Source organism: Epinephelus fuscoguttatus, linkage group LG18 (genome assembly GCF_011397635.1).
Source record: "Epinephelus fuscoguttatus linkage group LG18, E.fuscoguttatus.final_Chr_v1".
Classification (NCBI taxonomy): domain Eukaryota; kingdom Metazoa; phylum Chordata; class Actinopteri; order Perciformes; family Serranidae; genus Epinephelus; species Epinephelus fuscoguttatus.
In genome coordinates, this window is record NC_064769.1 from 38327564 (window position 1) to 38349226 (window position 21663).

At 45.0% G+C, this 21663-nt stretch overlaps 2 protein-coding genes across 7 annotated transcripts in view; both read left to right on the top strand.

Moving 5' to 3' along the window:
* The window catches only part of sec14l7 (SEC14-like lipid binding 7), a 76781-nt gene that overhangs the window by 11425 nt on the left and 43693 nt on the right, over nt 1-21663 (top strand). For 2 of the 3 annotated variants that reach the window (XM_049604481.1, XM_049604482.1), the window contains 8 exons: nt 209-397; nt 1208-1303; nt 1414-1474; nt 1568-1651; nt 1739-1845; nt 1929-2068; nt 3249-3418; nt 4984-7522. In XM_049604481.1, the coding sequence (XP_049460438.1) occupies nt 209-397; nt 1208-1303; nt 1414-1474; nt 1568-1651; nt 1739-1845; nt 1929-2068; nt 3249-3418; nt 4984-5114 (978 nt within the window). In that variant the 3' untranslated portion in view covers nt 5115-7522. Of the gene's footprint in view, nt 1-208; nt 398-1207; nt 1304-1413; nt 1475-1567; nt 1652-1738; nt 1846-1928; nt 2069-3248; nt 3419-4983; nt 7523-21663 lie in introns of those variants that run through there. The other variant, XR_007451747.1, reaches the window with a different exon arrangement.
* Nucleotides 9427-21663, top strand: part of LOC125906052 (metal transporter CNNM4) — a 34595-nt gene continuing 22358 nt past the window's right edge. For all 4 annotated transcript variants that reach the window (XM_049604448.1, XM_049604450.1, XM_049604449.1 and 1 more), the window contains exon 1: nt 9427-10894. In XM_049604448.1, coding sequence (XP_049460405.1) covers nt 9427-10894 — 1468 coding nt within the window. The remainder of the gene's footprint in view (nt 10895-21663) is intronic.

The window sequence follows — 21663 nt, forward strand, 5'->3', positions numbered from 1 at the left end:
AATAACATGGTAACAGCAACATGTTAGAGGAGTAACAAACCTGAAAACATGCACAAGTCAGTGAGAAAAAATAAATAAACAAAAATAAGAAACAGGAAATTGACACAGGCTAGTACTCGAGTACAGCTCTTGAGTAAAAGTACTTAGTTACATTCCAGCTCTGGTAATAATGATAAAGACTTTAAGTGTGTCTCCTGTCACCCATCAGGTGATTGACAAGTACGTGTCTGGAGGGATGTGTGGATACGACAGGGAGGGCAGTCCCATCTGGTATGATGTCATCGGCCCTCTGGACCCTAAAGGTCTGTTGCTATCGGCGACCAAACAAGACTTCATGAAGACGAAGATCAGACACACTGAGATGCTGCAGAGGGAGTGTCAGAGGCAGTCGGAGAAGGTCAACGTCCTTTCCTCCTCTGACTTGTTTCCTCTCCTCTTCTGTTCTCCTTTGTCCTCCTCTTTTTCTCCTTTTCTCTCTTGTTTTTCTCTCATCTCCTCTCGTCTCGTCTCCTCCTCCTCTAACTCCTCGTCTCGTCTCATCTCGTCTCGTCTTGTCTCGTCTCCTCTCCTCCTCCTCTAACTCCTCGTCTCGTCTTGTCTCGTCTCGTCTCCTCCTCTAACTCCTCATCTCGTCTGGTCTGGTCTGGTCTCCTCTCCTCTCTCATGTCGTCTCGTCTTGTCTCGTCTCGTCTCCTCCTCCTCTAACTCCTTGTCTTGTCTTGTCTTGTCTTGTCTCGTCTCCTCCTCCTCTAACTCCTTGTCTTGTCTTGTCTTGTGATGTCTTGTCTCCTCTCCTCTCCTCTCCTCTCTCATGTCATCTCGTCTTGTCTTGTCTCGTCTCCTCCTCCTCTAACTCCTTGTCTCGTCTTGTCTTGTCTTATCTTGTCTGGTCTCCTCTCCTCTCCTCTCTTGTCTTGTCTCATCTCGTCTCATTTCCTCTCCTCCTCCTCTAACTCCTCATCTGGTCTGGTCTGGTCTGGTCTGGTCTCCTCTCCTCTCTCATGTCGTCTCGTCTTGTCTTGTCTTGTCTCCTCCTCCTCTAACTCCTTGTCTTGTCTTGTCTTGTCTTGTCTTGTCTTGTCTTGTCTGGTCTCCTCTCCTCTCCTCTCCTCTCCTCTCCTCTCCTCTCCTCTCTCGTCTCGTCTCATCTCGTCTCATTTCCTCTCCTCCTCCTCTAACTCCTCCTTTCGTCTCCTCTCTGTCTCAGTTGGGGCAGAACGTTGAAGCGATCACTCTGATCTACGACTGTGAAGGACTCGGACTGAAACACATCTGGAAGCCTGCCATAGAGACGTACGGAGAGGTTCGTCACCTCCTCACAGTGTCATCACCAAACGTTCCCTCACAGAAAATTAAATTTAAAACCTATTTAATGATAAATGATGACATCACCGCGCCTGCTCCTTCCTGTAGATCCTCACCATGTTTGAAGACAACTATCCAGAGGGCCTGAAGAGGGTGTTTCTGATCAAAGGTGCGTCAGCAGAGCCTCTGACTCTTTGTCTCTGAGTCGGGCTTCGCTTCAGGTAGTTTTGTGTCTGATCTCGTTTTTCGGTCTTCGCTGCAGCTCCGAGAATGTTTCCCATGGCCTACAACCTCATCAAACACTTCCTGTGTGAGGAGACGCGACGGAAGATCATCGTTTTAGGAAGTAAGATGACAAACATGCTGATGTTTAGCAGGTATAATGTTTACCGTGTCCACCATCTTAGTTACTGATTCATGACTGTGTTTGAAGGTAACTGGCAGGAAGTGTTACGTAAACACATCGACCCCGAGCAGCTTCCTGTGGTGTACGGAGGAACCCTGACTGATCCTGATGGAGACCCTCGCTGCAGAACCATGGTGAGAGCTCAGACGTGGTGGAGCAGACAGTGAGTCTCTATAAATGTTCCTGGATGAAATGACGGACGTTGTTGTTGTTGCAGATAAAGTACGGCGGCACAGTTCCCAAGTCGTACTACGTTCAGGACTCGGTGAAGGTTCAGTACGACAGCAGCGTGACCATCAGCCGAGGCTCCGTCCTCCAGCTAGAATATGATGTCACAGCAGCCAGCAGCCTCCTGAGGTACAGCACAACCTGCCGACTTAAAGTCTCCATTCTTTAGCAGCTCAGAAAACATTTGAGGGTTTACTCACGAGAACGCCAAAGAGTTGGTACATGATGTCACTTCACAGTGTGTGACGAACAACCAGTACTACACGCTTTCCAATACACATTAAAAGGGGTTTCCTGTCACTTAAGCTGCTGTTTCCTGTTATTCCGATAACCAGCTCTGGGAACAGGTGCGAGTCATGTCAGGTCTTCGACACGATATCATCAGCTTGATTTTTATGCCTCTGCGCCGGCGACATCTGTTGCCGAACGTCGCCATTCTTGTAAATGCAAAATCTCAAGAACATTTGGAGGGAATTCCTTCAAATTTGGCACAAACGTCCACTTGGACTGAAGAATGAAATGATTAGATTTTGGTAGTTGAAGGTCAAAGATCAAGGTCAGTGGACTCAGCAATGTGCTGATTAGATTTGGTGGTCATGGGTCAAAGGTTAGTGTGACCTTGCATCTGTCTCATTCTCGTGAACACCTCAAGGGAATTTCTTTAAAGATTTGACACAAATGTTCATTTGGACTGAAGAATAAATTGATTTGAATTTGGTTGTTGAAGGTGAGAGGTCAAGGTCAGTGGACTTAACAATAAACCCATTAGATTTTGGTAGTCATAGGTCAAAGGTCAAGTCTATGTGACCTTTTCTGTCTCAGTCTTGTAAATGTGACCCTGATGGAATTCTGAATGTGACATCTCAAGAACACTGTGAGAGAATTTCTTCAAATTTGGCACAAACGTCCACTTGGACTGAAGAATAAACTGATTGAATTTGGTGGTCGAAAGTCAAAGGTCAAGGACAGTGTGACCCCGTCTTTCTCATTCTTGTGAACATGATATTTCACGAACACCTAAAGGAAATTTCTTCACATTTGGCACAAACGTCCACTTAGACTCAAGGATTAACTGATTGAATTTCGGTGGTCAGAGGTCACTGTGACCAAACTTGACACAGATGTCTAACAGGATAAAATAATGAAGGTCAAAAGGTCAAAGGTCAGCTTGACTGTGACATCATCATGTTTTAACGTCATATCTCAGGAACAGAAGGGGAGACATTCCTAATTTTATGAGAATTGCTTAGAATCCTGATTTTTAGAGATTTGAAATATTGAGTTATTAAACCAAAGTGTTTCCTCCCAGGTGGCAGTTTGCCAGCGACGGAGCGGACATCGGGTTCGGAGTGTACAGACGGACCAAAGAGGGCGTCGGACAGAAAGTGGCTGAGATGCTACAGGTTCTGCCCAGCGAACGCTACAATGCACACCTGGTCCCTGAAGACAGCGGCCTCACCTGCTCTGAGCCTGGAGTCTGTGAGTCAACACACACACACACACACACACACACACACACAGAGTGTATTTAAAGGCATTCATGGGATTAATGGCTTACACGTTGCATCACTTCCTGTCAGTGTCTCCTGGATAGGAAGGAAACTTAAATCTGGGGCAGGAACGTTCACAATAAGAAAACTCATGACAGAATGTGAATACATTGAATGGACTGCAGATTTATTTACACTACAAATACTTTATTTAAACACGAAGAATATGAAAATGAAATGAAATTATATTAATAATATAATGTAAAATAGTTAGAGTGCAGTAATAAGTTAAGTAATTTACAAGTGCAACAAAGAAAGTTTAGCAAAGAAACCATCAATTAAAGCACAAAAGAACAATAAATAAATATGAACATATATAAATATATAATATATGTATGTAGCACAGTCTTGAAGGAGGAGTTCAACATTTTTGGAAATCTTTCTTGCAGAGACATTCACAAAGAGATTGATGCCACTCTCATGTCTTTGTGTTCAATATGAAGCCAAACAACGGTGACCAATGGGAACAAGTTTTAAAGTTGCCCAGTATTGAGATGAAACAGGCTGCAATGTAATTACTTGTGGCATTTGTACACCATCAATTTACGTCCACTTACAGTGTTTGTTTTTGTCACTGACAGGCTCAGATTGTTGTTCTAAGTGTCTGACAACATTGATGATAAAATGACTGTTTATTTAAATGGAGTCTGGTGGGTTTGGTGACGGTGATTTCAGGGCTGTTTCTGGTTAAACAAAAAGGATCTTATTCTTTAACACAAAGCTCTATCTCTGTAGGGATCCTTTCATAATTTTGTCGGACACTTAGAATAATAATCTAGTGGCAATCATAATTTTGGGGCTGTTTCTTGTCAAACAAGAAGGACCTTTCTTATTAACAAAAACATCTTTCTCTGTAAGGACCCTTTCCTTGATGTTGTCAAACATGTATAACAATCTGAGCCTGTCAGTGGTAACAACAAGCAAAATGGAGGCTGGTGGGTTTTGGCTATAGCAATTTTGGGGCTGTTTCCTGTAGTTTAAAAGGATCTTGTCTTAAAAAAAAAAGTCTGTCTCTGTGGGGACCTTTTTCTTGATGTTTTCAGACATAACAATCTGAGCCTGTCAGTGACAAAAACAAGCACAATTTAAATTTAGTCTGGTGGGTTTGGTGATGGTGATTTCAGGGCTGTTTCTGGTTAAACAAAAAGGATCTTACTCTTTAACACAAAGCTCTATCTCTGTAGGGATCCTTTCATAATGCTGTCAGACACTTAGAATAACAGTCTGAGCCTGTCAGTGACAAAAACAAGACATTTTATTGAACGTAAACTGACGGTGCTCAATTGCCCCAAGTGGTGACACTGTAGCCTGTTTGGCTGCAGCACTCTCAGTCAATACTGGACCAGTTTCAAAAATTGTTGTTCCCATTGTTCACTTAGACACAAAAATGTAGGAAAATGGGATCCAGGTTAAAAAAATACCAGAGTTGCCCTTTAAAATCCTGCAGGATGCCAGTTGTAGTTAACTAACTGTTGTGTCCTTGCTTTTGTGCAGACGTGCTGTGTTTCGATAACAGCTACAGCATCCTGCAGTCCAAGAGGGTGAGCTACAAAGTCGAGGTTCTTCCTCCGCCGGACGGACAGATGCAGAGTCCATGCAGCCGAGGAGACGGCAGGCTGCAGTGAGCGGGAACACAGAGTTCACTGAGTATCACCAGTCACTGACAGCAAAATCAATACACTTGCATCAGAGCAAAAAACAACTGTGGACTTCCTGTCAACACCTCTGTTTGTCCCACTGTACGCATCATGTATGTGTTAGTTTATAATCAGTAATTATCCCTCGATAACTTGATTATAGAGCAGTCTTTTACAATGCAGCTGATAACCACATGTGCCCTACCTGCAGACACAGGCTGATGAACGTAGTGAAGCATTTAGCATCTAAATGTTTCCATCAAAAGTTCCTGTATTGTTGTTGTAACAAGATCGACTACAGCTGCTTTAAATACAAATTATTAGCCGCAGCACCGGCGATAGCTGTGGACGAAGGCATTATGTTTTCAGGTTGTCCATCTGTCCGTCCATCCTTGTGATACCTCAAGGAACGGCTCAAGGGAATTTCTTCAAATTTCCCACAAATGTCCACTTGGACTCAGCGATGAACTGATACGTTTTTGGTGGTCATAGGTGAAAGATCAAGGTCACTGTGACCTTGTCTGTCTCATTTCTCCAAAACACCTCAAGGAAATTTCATTGAAAATTTGACACGAATGTCCACTTTGACTGAAAAATAAACTGATGAGAATTAGGTGGTCAAAGGTAAAAGGTCAAGGTCACTGTGACCTTCCTTTCTCATTCTTGTGCAAAAAGTATCTCATGAACTCCTAATGGGAATTTCTTCAAATTTGGAACAAATGTTCACTTGGACTCTATGAACAGGTTAGAGTTGATGGTCAAAGGTCAAGGTTACTGTGACCTTGCATCTGTCTCATTCTTGTGAATGCGCTATCTTAATAACTTGAGGGGATTTCTTCAAATTTGGCACAAATGTTCACTAGGACTCAACTATAATTTGATTGGATTTCAGTGGTCAAAGGTCAGAGGTCTAGGTCACTGTGACCTTGCTTCTGTCTCATTCTTGAAATGCAATATCTCAAAAACACCTTGAGGGAATTTCTTCAAATTTGGCACAAACGTCCACTCGGACTCACCAATGAACTGATCAGACTTTGGTCATCAAAGGCCAAGGTCCAAGGTCAGCTTGACTGTGACATCATCATGTTTTAACGTCATATCTCAGGAACAGAAGGGGAGACATTTGGTCAGATACTGAATTGGTGACTCTAATCTTGAAACTGTGCTGATTGTATAGATCTTCTGTGTGTGAAGCATCCATGTTTTCACTGACATGGATGGAGACTGTCAGAGACACTGGACTGGTGGGCGGAGTCATACATCCACAGGGTGGACTGGTGGGCGGAGTCACACAACCACAGGGTGGTAATTGTAGTTTTTACGTGTGTCAACGCAGCCAAGAAACTGACTTTCTTCAGGAGGAATCTACAGGGATAAATTAGGTTGCTGTAATTTTCAACACTGAATATAAACACCTGGTTATTTGTTTACAGTATGTTAAAAAATCAGCTCACTGCAGACGTCTGGTGCTAACTGTCCCCTCTCTGTGCAAATACGCCTCGGTGCAAAGCAGTCCAATTCACTGGTCTGTACGTCATCTACATCACTGCAGCAAGGTGAGGAGTGAAACCAGGAACGACAACATTTTCTGCAAGTGTGAAGTTTCTCTTTCGGCACTGATTTATTCAGGAGTGACCGATCATGTGCTGATCCTGACACAGACAGTGTTTCCAAACTGATTTAAGTTTACCGTTTATTTACAGTTGATCACAGTTGAATGAAGAAGTGAACTTAGTTTTGAGAAATGTGTGAAACTGATATTAGAAACAGAAACCTCGACAAGGTGATCCTCGATCCTTCGGCCCCTGAAGGTCTGAGGCCCTGGGGTCGTTGTGAATAGATAATTAATGTGACGTGTTTCTTCAGGACAATGAAGGTCATAGATATCTTTTTTTTTTTAAAGGAACTTGTTTCACCAGCATTTCAAACCAGAATCACTTTAACTGTATGAACTCATCAGTTCATGTTGTTGGATAATTGTCATGTGTTTGTAATCTAATGTGATAATTAACGACTGTATCGTCCTGTTTACCCGACTGAACAGCTGAACAAACAAAGAAGGACGACACGCTGAAGACAGATGGAGCAAAGTTACTGTATGAGGTCATTCATCGAGCTGTCACATGATCATGTGTTTGATAATTGTTCGTTTGTTCTGCTCATGTTGTTTGACTTTATTATCAGAGTCTAAATGATGTGTTGAAATGAAGGATGTTCATAATATTAATAAATGTGCGAAGTGTAATTACAGCCTTGAAAAACAACATGAGGTCATAATGAGGACAGAATTCACAAAATAATGTGAACAAGATATTTTTGTAATTTAAGAAGAATCTTCAGTTACACTTTGTTACTTGTAATAAAAGCAGAAATTAAAGAGAAACTGTTGGTTTTAATGTTGTAATGTCTCATATTTCAATATGCTGCAACATACACAACCTCAGCAACACACATGTAGCTCAAGTTCAATTTATTGTCGTCTTTAAATACGGCAGCATACAGTGAAATATGCAGTGTTGTTACTCATGAATCCAGGTTCATTCAACATGAGCATGACAACATTAAAGTGCGTTACGAAACAAAAATAAAAGTATGATAAATATGGCATAGTAATGAATAATATGACAAATGGTTCCCACTGGTGTTTGCAGCTCCTCTGATCCTGGTTGACTCAGGTTATAACTGCACTGTATTTAATGTAATGTGAGTTTTTCTTTGAACGCAGTGAGTTTTGAAGGGATAGTGCACCCAAAAATGTAAATTCAGCCATTATCTACTCACCCATATGCCGAGGGAGGCTCAGGTGAAGTTTTAGAGTCCTCACATCACTTGCAGAGATCCAAGGGGAGAGGAGGTAGCAACACAACTCCACCTAATGGAGGCTGACGGCGCCCCAGATTCAAACGTCCAAAAACACATAATTGAAACCACAAAATATCTCCATACTGCTCGTCCGTAGTGATCCAAGTGTCCTGAAGCCCCGACATAAAAAGTTGTTTGGAAAAACCTCATTTGAACTCTGTTTTTAGCCTCATTGTAGCCTGCAGCTCTGACTGCCTCTCTGTGCACCGCACTCACGTGTGTGCGCTTACGCGAGACCGTATTTTATGTCGGGGCTTCAGGACACTTGGATCACTACGGACGAGCAGTATGGAGATATTTTGTGGTTTCAATGATGTGTTTTTGGACGTTTGAATCTGGGGCGCCGTCAGCCTCCATTAGGTGGAGTTGTGTTGCTACCTCCTCTCCCCTTGGATCTCTGCAAGTGATGTGAGGACTCTAAAACTTCACCTGAGCCTCCCTCGGCATATGGGTGAGTAGATAATGGCTGCATTTTCATTTTTGGGTGCACTATCCCTTTAAGGTTGCAATCTGAATTACTCACAAGGGTCTGTTGTCCTGCTCAACATATTGTGGAGGGCCCCTTCAGCCCACGGGCCCCTGTGCAGCTGTCTCTATTTACGCCCCTGCTTGTTGTAAAGTGTAGAGTACTATTTAACTGTTGTTTTTTTTATACCAGCATTTGACAGCAGAGCGACTTTACCTGCTTTGACCACCAGGTGGCGACAAGAGGAGGGAAATGTTTTATGATGTATTACATAACTGTTGGTCAGTGAATATTAGGCGCTAATAACACTGAGGGTTAGAGGAACATTCAAATCAGAACAATGAGTTTCATGCGGTGACTTGATGTGCTGAGACTCAAACAGCTGACAGCTTTATGATGCAGCTCTACTTTAATAAACAGTAAGATGCATTTTAACACACAGACATGCAGTTTGTTGTTGTTGTTGTGATGCAGACAGATGAGCTCCAGCTGCAGACACTTCATCTGTGCAGCAGCAGCAGCAGCAGCAGCAGCCGGGCTCGGTGCCAGAGGGATGGTGCAGGATGAGGAGGAGGAGGAGGAGGGAGGAGGGGGTGATGATGGGGGTGCACAGATGCCATGTGCCTTTACATAACAGCAGCTGGCTCCGGATACAATTGGAGGATGAGAAACCGCTGGCCGCAGCAGCACCGCTGTGTGCCGCATTGCCCCGAGCTGTCACACACTGTAACGGGGGGGCGGAGGAGGTGTGTGTGTGTGTGTGTGTGTTCACATGCTGCAGAAACACAGCATCAGAATATTATCAGCTGTGACAGAGAGGAGGAGGAAGGGGGAGTTTGTTTATTAGCTCTACCTGCCGCTGTCCGGTAGGCGGTGATAACGGGGGTGTGTGTGATGGACCGGCGGGGGGCGGAGCCGCTCGGACATGAGTAAATGACGTCAGCCCCCAGGTCGCCGAGCAGTGAAACAAACATGGCGACAGAATGGAGCGGGCAGCAGGGTTACATTCTCACTGTCATCATATTCCTGTGGAGCGCGGTCGGCGGCCGCACGGAGACCGCGGCGTCCGGCGTCAGCAGCGGCAGCCAGGTGCTCGGCATGCGGCTGGAGAGGAGCGACAAGCCGGCCGGCACCAATGACGACGGTGTCATCCAGGTGACTGAGGAGAGCGCCGTGCAGCTCCGGTTTTACGGGGTGCAGCTCCACTCGGGCGCCTGGACGCAGATCCGCTTCACGGAGCTGGCGGACGGCGGCGGCGGCGGGGACGAAGCGGAGGATGAGGAGGAGGCGGCGGTGGCGGCGGCGAGGGGCGGCAGCGGCGGCAGCGGCATGATGGTGATGGAGCCGCCGGACAGGACTTGTGTTGATTTCACGAAGGACATCAGCGTCGAGACCTTCATGAACGTGAGCAGTCGGGGCACGTCGGGGCTGCTCACCGTGCACATTAAGCCGCTCCGCAAGAGCGAGCCGCGGAAGGAGTACGCCCTGTGCACGCGGAGCGCGGACGGGAGCAGGTGGGTGCTGCTGGGGGACAGTGATGGCAGGGTGCTGGTGGTGGAGGAGAAGAAGTCGCTGCTGCCCATGTGGCTGCAGGTGATCCTCATCTCGTGCCTGCTCGTGCTCTCCGGGATGTTCAGCGGGCTCAACCTGGGGCTCATGGCGCTCGACCCCATGGAGCTGCGCATCGTGCAGAGCTGCGGCACCGACAAGGAGAAGAAGGACGCGCGGAAGATCGAGCCCATCCGCAGCAAAGGGAACTACCTGCTGTGCTCTCTGCTGCTCGGGAACGTCCTGGTCAACACCACCCTCACCATCCTCCTGGACGACCTGACCGGCTCCGGGCTGGGCGCGGTGGTGGCCTCCACCATCGGCATCGTCATCTTCGGGGAGATCGTCCCGCAGGCGCTGTGCTCGCGCCACGGGCTGGCCGTGGGCGCCAACACCATCCTGCTCACCAAGTTCTTCATGTTCCTCACCTTCCCGGTGTCCTTCCCCGTCAGCAAGCTGCTGGACGTCCTGCTGGGCCAGGAGATCGGCACCGTGTACAACCGGGAGAAGCTGGTGGAGATGCTCAAGGTGACGGAGCCCTACAACGACCTGGTGAAGGAGGAGCTCAACATGATCCAGGGCGCGCTCGAGCTCAGGACCAAGACCGTGGAGGACGTCATGACCCCCATCGCGCACTGCTTCATGATCCAGGCGGACGCCGTGCTGGACTTCAACACCATGTCTGAGATCATGGAGAGCGGCTACACGCGCATCCCCGTGTACGACGACGAGAAAACCAACATCGTGGACATCCTGTACGTCAAGGACCTGGCCTTCGTGGACCCGGACGACTGCACCACCCTGAAGACCATCACCAAGTTCTACAACCACCCGGTGCACTTTGTGTTCCACGACACCAAGCTGGACGCCATGTTGGAGGAGTTCAAGAAAGGTGAGGTCATCGTGTCACACCTGGGGAGGCTGCGTAACACACACACTTCCTGTCCCCTCTTCCTCCTCCTCCTCCTCCTCCTCCCTGCAGCCTGTGTGTGTATCGATCAGCTCTATTGACAGCTGGAACATCACAGCCTACATTTTCAAAATATGCTCATTGATTTTTAAGGTCATACACACTCACCAGGGGGGCAACCTGTGGCTCTGGGGCCACATGGGGCCCCTCTGCTGTGGCCCCCTGTAACTCTGACGTTTATTTTCACAACCTTTATTTTAGGATTTTCACTATAAAACAAACGCTCAGTGCATCATCTGAACAGCTCAGTCACAGATATCTCCTTTCTCATTATCTTCTATTTTTTGTTGAATATTTTAGCCACAGCCCAACAGGTGAGATCTGACGTCCACCTCACTGCAGCACATCGTTTGGCAATAACCAGAATGATTTCTGTGAGCTGGAACACTTCTGTCTGATATTAGAATTTAAGAGGTTGCCCCAAAGACACTTACAGACAGCTGAACAGCTGAAACACAGACATTACTATGAGAGCAACATCTCTCACCTCTCCCATGGATTACAACAGCAGGAGGGGAGAGGTAAGGCGGGAGACACACCTCTTATAGGTGGGGTAAAAGGTGAACATATTGACTACGGAGGCCTGAGAGGGTCAGGTAATAACAACTGAGACTAATTTTTTGTAATTCTAGGGTGTGAATGTAACAGGGTCAGTTATACAGCAGTAAAATGTGCAGGGCTGAAATGATTCCTCAAGTAACTCCAACCAGTCCATACCCATTATGTACAGCATACCATACCATGACTTAGTCATACCAAACATTAGAAACAACACCAACATTGGTCCACAGGGGGAACCACAGCGATCGGTGGCATTTTAGCCATTTTGAAGCATTTTTCTGTTGTTATAGCGCCACCCAGTTGCCAATTAGAGTTAAATTTCTCCAGTCACCTTGAGGCGTCCTGTTCTACATATCTACCAAGTTTAGTAAAAATCCATATGGCGGTTAGGCCTAGATAAGAAATGAGCTCTCTAGCGCCCCCATTTTGTTTGATGGGCTCAATAATGGAGGGGTCCCCTCAGATTATGTGTGGTCATATGCCTACAAAGTTGCGTGGTGATGGGTGAAACCCTTGAGATGTTCTACACCTTTATGTGATGAGCCACGCCCTCCGCAATATTCATTGCCTTATAGAAGCTCAGTTTTAGGAAGTTTTCCAACTTTTGCCAAGAGGGAACTTTAGATATTGGTCCCTAGATTATGTTCACCCAGTTTCATGCAGATCGCTCAAACTTCCTAGGAAGAGATCCATTTGAAGTGTTTTTCAAAAAATTCAAAATGGTGGAAAATCTATATAAGCGGAAGTTATGGGTTCTTGAGGCAAATGTGTTCCTCATGAGGAGAGGCATCTCTGTGCAACGTTTCATGTCTCTACCACATACGGGGCATGAGATATGCCCATTCAAAGTTTGACATTTCAATGGGTTGCTATAGCGCCCCCCTTTGGCCAATTGATGTAATATTGCTTCATTGGCATCCTCCCATGACCCTCTACCACTGTGCCAAATTTCACATGGATTGACCAAGTCAGTGAGGAGAAGAACGTGGAACACACACACACACACACACACACACACACACAGAGTTTTCATCATTAAGATAATTCGATTACTAAAAAGCCTCGAGGCGAATTATTCTCACACACACACAGTAGAAAAGTACAGATCAAGAACAGCAGGTATATTAATGTGGATTACAGTCAGCAGGGTCAGCAGTGTGAGGCACCACAGTGAATGAGTCTAAACTAGTCAGTCATAGGAACTTACAGTATGATAATTATTAAGGCAAAGTAATAAGTATCAGTGAAATAATGAATTACACTCTGAAGTCACAGAGTTGTACGTTGGACAGCTTTGTACAGAGGGCTCCACCACGTTCAGCTGAGCAGCAGCTGAGTTTACAGACGGCAGACGCATCATTTGATCCGTCACAGCTGGTGAAGTTCAAACTGCAGACAAATGTTTCTGCAATTAGAGCAATAAAAATGTTAAATTTGAAAAAAAGGAAACACATTTGTTGGTCATTTCTCTCACTTTTATTACGTTCTTTTATATATCACCGTTGCAGTTAAATAAAGCCAAAGTAGTTTAATAAAAACACGCAGTATTTCTTATCTGATTACTCGAATAATTACCAGAATAATCGATAGAATACTCGATTACTAAAAGAGTCGATAGCTGCAGCCCTAAATATGTGTGACAAAGTCAAATCTACATTTTTAATATTAAGTATTACGATTACACAAGATTAGTTTCAGTTGTTAGTACCTGACCCTCTCAGGCCTCCGTAGTCAATATGTGGAACCTTTGATACTCAGTTTCTGTTCCCCTACGTTCACCTTTGGGTGTCTCCCACCTTACCTCTCCCCTTCTGCTGTGGTGCTCCATGGGAGAGGGGCTCGAGTTCATTTGGTCGTAACTGACGGAGGATTTTGTTGTCACCTCTCGCTGTCAGCTGTCGGAATAATCAGAGATCACCTCCACACATATCCACAGCCTGGACCTCTTTATATCAACACGACGCAGACATCACCAGAGCGCACGGTTACATATGATCCAACTGATCATATTTCCACATGTATTTTGTCTCCACTCCGTGTTAAGGCCATGTGTGTGTCTTAACACGAGATAACTTATAGTTGGTCCCAGTGGATACCTCAGGTCCTCTGGTTTAATATGACACCTGTGTCGTCACTGCAGCTTTAAAACTGAGCCGATACAGCAGGTTGTATTTGCTGACATCAGTCTGCCTCACCTCTGACCTTCAGCTTCACCTGTCATACCTGGGACTGTTGTTGTCAGTGAGTAAACTGTTGAACTTGATCCACTTTAAGGGTCAACCACAGACCTTTCATGGGCCCCCCCTGGCCTTGGGCCCGGTTCGTCTGTACCCTTTGACCCCCCCTGATGGCGGGCCTGGTGACGGGTGCAGATGGTACCATGACCTTGATTTCCCACCTGTAGTAAGAAAAGCTGCCTCTCTGCGTACGACAGATTCTGATTGAGAGAATTTTTTTGAATATTGTATTTTCCAATTGATTAATTAATAGACATTAAAAAATAAATCACCAAGGCTAAAGAAGCCTTTAGTTGCCCAGATCCAGAAGCCAGGGTCTGTAAAGGCCCTGACACACCAAGCCGACGGTCGGCCGTCGACCAAAGTCGGGCTGTCGGTGAGCGTCTGTCGGCCTAGTTTTTGCGGTGTGTCCCGCACCGTTGGCACTTCAGCGTCGGCGGCTTTTCTGCCGATTGAGCATGTTGAATCGGCGGTGGAGCTTGTCGGTGAGAGAGATCACTCTGATTGGCTGTTCAGGTTTTATTTCCTCACCCCTATAGCGAGTGAATCTGCCTGTAGTGAAACCGGGGCTAACCGGTGCTTCCTCCTCAGGCTCCACTTCACTCAGCTGCCCCACAGACCCGCTGCTTCTTCCCACTTTAACCTGAATAACAAACCGGAGCTAGCTGGGAGCGGCTAGCGGAGCGTTAGCCGCAGCATGACCGGAGGGAAGCACAGCCAGTTAGCCTCCGCTAGTCTCTGAGCTAGCCCGGCTCTCCGCTTGGATCCAACCGAGCACCGAGCCCTGGTTTGTTATTCAGGTTAAAGCGGGAAGAAGCAGCGGTTTATCGGGCAGCTGAGTGATGTGGAGCCTGCGGAGGAAACACCGGGTCCGTCTGGATGTAATAGTCCGTGGAGGTGCTCCGGTGCTCGGCTGCACAGATAGGAAACCCTCGGCTGACAGGATGTACCACTCTCTCACTCCGCTCTCTCTCACGCAGGCGCAGAACGTACGTGCTACTTGGCCGTCGGATGTAGTCCGTGTAGTGTGTTCAGATGCAACTGACACAGGGCGATGTGAGGCGACGTAGACAACGTGAGGCGACGTAGACGACGCAACAGTCGGCTTTCGTCACTGCTAGTTCTTTGATGTCGCTTTGGTGTGTCCGCACCTTTACACCTGACAGGACATCAAGATTATCACATATTGGAGCAAAGACAAAGGAGATTTGAGATATATATATATATATATATATATATATATATATATATATATATATATATATATATATATATATTTGCACGTTGACGTTTATAACTCAAAATATGATCAACAAATTAATTAATTATGATGTTATATTATAAGGTAAGACTGTATTGATCCCAGGAGGGGGAATTCACAGCCTAGTATTATATCAAAGCCATAAGCAGCGATGCACGATATGTATTTTTTGCCAATATCCAATATGCCGATAACAACTCATATTGCCGATAACTGATACCGATATCGATACAACCACTTTTGTCTCCACCTAACTTTAGTGATTGTCAAGTCTCTTCTGTAGTGGAATCAACATCATATTATACATGTATACTGTTATTGTCACGGCTCACCAGCAGATGCAGACATGAAACACAGTACTTTACAGTGCATGTACGGAGTCACATACCTGGGTTCACATGTTTTTAGCATGTAACACAAAGCCTTCGTATTTAACAGCGCTGTATGGACACAGATCTTTGCACAGGAAGTAGGTGATGGACTTTGTTTTTTTCTGATGGTAGTTTTGTCGAGCTCAGTGTGTCCAGTGTTGGTTGATCTTTAGCGTTAGCTTGGCCGTCAGCGGCTAACGCTGTCTCCGGATGGTGGAGTGTGAGGTGAGCCCTCATGGTCGTAGTATTCCCACAGTATTTTATTTTCATATGACACTGCTGTAAATCACATGTGTCATATCCAAGTCCTCCTTGTGTGTTAGAAAATCCAAAATAAGTCCAGATATTTGAGTTAAAAGCAGACGGAGCATTTCTGTTTTCTGTCTCCAGTGCCTCCATCTTTGTTTTAATGAACTTCCTGCCAAATGCTGCTGACTGAGACCTCTGCTGACCTCACCAGGAAAAAAACATCAGCACCATCTAGTGGACAGAAAAAGCAACTGATTTAATTATTCTAGGACCAAAAGTTGGATTAAAAGATCAACACTTGGCGTCCGTGTATCGCCAATATCGCTATGCAGAATATTGCAATCCTCTGCTGTACCGATTTCCCCCCACCCCTAATATTTATCGCAATACTCAGCGTATCGCAAACTATTTAAAATTGCAGTAATGTTGTATCGTGACTTAAGTATCGTGATAATATCGTGGATCTTCTGGTGATACCCACCCCTTTTTCTGGCCTACACGATTCAAGTATTGTTTTAAAAGGCTACAGCAACTGTTTTACATTCACTTAAGTTTTGTTTTCTCAGTCAGCCATTGGAAAAAAAAGTACAATGTCAAGTCCATATTGCAATGAATTGTGGGTTATTAAATCAGTGAATTCTGCTCAGGTCTGCACCCCAGGCGGACTCTTTGGAAGTCTGCAGAAGGTCCGCTTTAGGCCCCTTGAGGACTGGATGACTGTAGATTTGGAGCTCTCAGCTCCCAGACTTGCTGGGAACACACCCTCAAAGTCTGAAGTGTGGACATTTGGATTCAGCCTTGACATGACCCACTGTGAGTTTAAAAAAACTCTGCAATCCATCATGTGCTGTTTCCTTTATTGGCTCCATCGGAGTTTGATCTGATCTGGAAGCAGGTTTGTCTCCAGCAGCAGATTTCACTGATGATCAGCTTCAGTCACAGTGCAGGAACTAATCAGTGAAATCAGCTGCTGTGTTCATCGTGTGTGAGCGATGGGATGAAAATGTGTGCGTTCAGGCGCACCGGATTACTGCGGGAAATCTCAGTGTTGATATCCACACCTTCAACACAAAGCTGGTATCATGACAGTGACGCACCTGCAGGGAATTAAAGCTTATTGTGATGATGAGGCTGTTTGAAGGTATCAGATGCTTTTCTTCACATTTTTAACGCAGCAAAACACACAGATTATTTTGATCAGATTAATAGAGCTGAGCATTTGATTCTCTTCTGTGTTATAAACAGTGTTGGACAAGTATCTCTCAAAATGTAATATAATATAATATCTTCTCAAATTGAGGAAAACTACCAGGTCTGTAAGCAGACAGGATGATGGGGGGGTTAGGGGACTTCCATTCTACCAAATTTCCACCACTGTTGGCCTGTCCGGCAGTCAGAGTAGTGACGTCCTCTGGAGCCCCAAACTGAGCTATCAGAGAACAGGGCTGCAAATCCATTTTTAAAATTACAGACAAGGTTCCAGAAACGTTGGCCCAGAGGCTCTTTAGTTTGGGACAAATATAGAACATATGAGCAAAGTCTGCAGGTGTGTTATCACAGCAGTCGCATTGATGTTGACTTTACATGGACGAGGGTCATGTTGTTCAGTACAGTTCATTTCAAATCCAGTGCTGCACGTCATGTGTTCACAAACAGCGGTCACCACTTTGGATTAAAATCACCTGATTATATTAATTACAGTATGATGATACAGAACCATTGAATAGCCTAAACCTTTTTAGATAAATGACTAGTCTTGGACACAGGAAGTCAGGCAGACATAACTCAACTTTACTTACCTTTCATACAAACATGCAGCCCAAAGTGCTTCACATGGCAAACTTGGAATGACACAGACACAAGACAATGAAATAGCAAACCAACCACAAACAGGAGGTAAAAACCAATGGTCAAAAATCAAGACTGCTGATGTTACTCCACATTAAAAGCCAGATTGAAAACATAGGTCTTTATGTTACACCTTCTGATATCCAGAGGCAGTGAATTCCACAGTTTAGGGAGTAAAGGTGCTCTCAGCAGGACTTTTATGAGACATGAGGAACATTGAAAAGTAAAGCAGTGGAGGACCTCAGTGATCTGGCTACAACATAAAATGATAAAAAAGAAATCTCAGATGTATGGAGGGGTGAGGTCATATAAGCTTTATAAAAAGTAAAAGAACTTTAAAATCAATTCTAAAAGATACGTGATCCATTTTCCTTGTTTAGTTGGATCATGGGGAGTACCACCAGTTGGTCCAGGAGCTTCTCCTCCATGATGGACGTTTACAGGCAGATTTTAGTTTGACTCTAGCCTGGAAATCCAGACCCAAATCTACAAAGATTTAGGGTCTGGCTATGAGTAATGCAAATGGCCCAACTCGAGGGGCGGCACCAAGCATGCGATTGTAAATATCACTGCACGTAATTGGATAACACTACGACCAATCAGAACAATACACAGGGTGACGTATCCAGAGTTTAGCTACCAGCGGAGCTAACTGGTAGATTAGACTCTTGCCGTATCCAGTCGGCAAAATAGCAAAAATATCCTTCTTGCAAAGGAAAGATTCGAGCGCCGTCTTCTGTTCCTCTTTTAGAGAAAAAGCCAAGTCTAACTCGTTCACTGTAGCGGCCAAAGCTGTTTCAAACAACTGGTGTTCATCCGTAGCCATCTTGCAATGTTTACTGTCTGATTTCGGACTTCGTCGTTGCAGCGCTGTCGTCATCTTTAGCTCGCCTCTGGCCCGCCTATATCAGATACACCGATGTGATTGGTGCAGCTCAGCTCCAACGGCATGGGTAATGAGCATCATTACTGATTGACAGAGTGACTCGCTGAGCAAATTCAAATTGTGCTCTAGCAAGAACTCTGGATTTCCAGGGTAGTTTGACTCAGGGGCAGTTTGACAACATGATGTCTGTCGTCGGGCCGTGTAGCTCTGGGTATCCAGCAACCACTAACACTAGTGTCTCCTCCATTGTTTACCAACTGTAAACTTGTTGTCGTGACCAGCACAGAAGGCCCGCCTCTCAAATCATCCCATTGGACAATGGGGAAAAAGCTAACAAAAAAAGAGATGACGTGGGGCGCATTTCCGCTCTGAGTTAAAGTTTATTCAACTCGAGGAGTTCGGAGTGCTCCGACAAAAACACCAGCTGCCTAGAATGCAGAAATGTGAAGTGCGTCGCAACACAAAAACAGCGAGCAAAACACTTCATTCTCATTAAATACAATCACAAAAAGGCGCCTCCAGCTGCTAAAACGCTGTCTGTGTGATCGGATCCTTAACACGCAAAAGCAGAACGGGACACGTTGTAGACGTTTCAGTGTATTAATGGAAACACTGAACATGATAACGGCATCACCCAGATGTGCCGGTCACTGGTAGTCTGTAAAGACATGACAACACACAACCACCTTCAGATAAACAGTTTATTTTGGATGGTAACATGTGATATTACTTTGCTACTGCTAAAATGTAATATCTCACTGTAAGACATTACCCCCAACACTGGTTATAAATCTTAAAGTCATCTGTTAGTTGCAGTGGAACTGTGTGCACATGCACGAGTCTTGTGTAGCCATAAATAGACGTAGACATCCCAAAGCATCTCTATTAATCCTACCATCTATAGAATGTCACAAAAAATGAAAAATGTTTGTCATATCTTCCCAGACACCGAGGTGGAGTCTTTAAATGTTTAGTTTTTGTTCGACCAGCTGTCTAAACCCACAAAAGATTCAATTTATGATCATATAAGACAAAGAAAAACATCAACTCTTCAACATTTTAGAAGCTGGATAATCGAATGTTTTTCAGTTTCTGTCTTGAAAAAAGGCAGAAAAATTGCTGAAGCGGTTATCGAATTAGTTAAACTTAAATCAATCTGGCTGACAGACTGATCGTTTAAGTTCTTGGCGTTCAGTCACTGTTAACGGAAAAAGGTCTCCCTCAATTTCAAGGTTGAAACCAGCTCCTGTTTCTGCTGCTGAAGTGCCCTGAAGCAAAGACACCAATATAAACCTGCTGCAGGGCGTTTGACCTCTGACCTCCCTGTGAGGGGAACACAGTTTACATGAGGTCTGTGTGTTCTGCTTTCAGAGCAGCTGGTGGTGGTGATGATGATGATGATGATGATGATGATGCTGTTGGATGATGTCAGAGGCTGTTTGGCTGCAGCACTGTGCTGCTGACTGTACACAACATGCCAACAGGCCTGTTTGTGTGTGTGGTGACAGTGGCTGATGTTTGCAGGCAGGATGACTCAGAGCGGCCGGCTCAGCGCCGACTTCTGCTCTGTGCTGGGCTGTTTATGTACGGTGGCCCTGACCATCCATCTTTTTCTTTTTTGGGGGGGAGCCAGAAGTGACCATATTTGGACGAGAGGGTGGAGCTGTGGAACTTTTAGAATTTCCATTGGTGTTTTACAGGTATCTAAGAAACACATTAGTGTATCCTAGAGCCCTAATTCCAACTCATCTTTAAGCTCCCAAGCTACTAAGCCAGCCTGGGAGAGAGACTTGGACACACTATTGACGACCTGGAATGGAAGTGTGGAGCCATGTTATGGAAATATATATTTGCAATTGACCTATGGCTAAGCCACGCCCCCTCCACTCACTCGGACAAACTATCAACACTCAGTGCCCGGCGCTATGGCAGGTGTCACAGTACACGGCATTTCACAGGAGGCAACTGATGATTTATGGGGACATAACGATCAGACGTCATTGAGAAGTAACCAAAAGGGCCTAAACTACGCATTGGAGGGATATATTCATCATTTTATTGTTGAGAAGGTCGATGAAAAGCTTAAATTACAAGCCAACATTTACAGGTCACAGTGTACGCTTGTGAACCGCATCTGGTTGCCGTCACCATCAAAGACAACAAGTTAAAGTGCCACTGAAGTTAAGGTTTTTGGCTCAGAATATGAGAAAAGGATAACGGCCTTTTTACCATCTTTACCAAGAGTGTCTCTCCGTTAGTTTGGTGCTACAGTATTTACACTGAATCATTCAGCATAACGTTTGCCAACCTTTGTTATCTCTGCCATTACAGATAAGTTAATGAAGCTAAGCTCCAGAAGTTAACGTTAGCTTAACTAGAGCCCTTTGGACAACAGCTAACAATGATGTACCATCACCAAAGTACAAAACTAGAACAAAATAGGCTAATGAACTCCCAGCAAACAAGGTGACATGATGAACAACGCAGCTAGGAGCTAACGTTAGGCTAACTTTAGCTAACGTTAGCTAGAGATGTTAAAGATAACTTTATATTTCTTTGCAGCAAAGTGACAATATGTTGCCTCAAACACAATGTTGACTTACCTTAGAACAGATGTAGACATCATTGTTAATCTTATTCACGTTGAGTTGATGTTGTGGTCTAACGTTACCACACAACTTTATCCAAAGGAGACACTTTTCTCGCTTGAGATGTGGTTTAAAGTGTAAAAATACACCTGGTCGCCCAGCCTCTCAGGATACCTTGTGTCAGAGTTGCATGTACCCCATGCACACCGTTTGACCATTTTTAAACTTCAAATCTCAGAAAAAGCTCATAAAACCCAACAAACTGACTTTCTGTAATGCATTTCAATGGACGTCCAGGCAGAGAATGTCCCAGTGTATGGGAATGGCTATACGCACTGTGATTGGCTCATCGCGTTTGAGGGCGGGGCTTAGCCATGTTACACCGCTCATATGACACCTGCTCTCAAAAACAAAATGGATGCTATTGTTTCTCCTCCCTGCTGTAACATTAGACCCTATGTGCCTCCTACTGGGTCATATTACAAATATCAAACATTAGAGACTCTTCAATCTTTTGCTGCCAGGAAAAATATTCTGCTCTTCTGGACCAAGGACGAAGCTCCAACTAAAAAGTTGTGGCACAATCTTATAATGTTTGTCTGTCTGTTAGTCCCAGAACACGATATCTCAAGAACGCCTTGAGGGAATTTTTCCAAATTTGGCACAAATGTCCACTTGGACTAAACAACG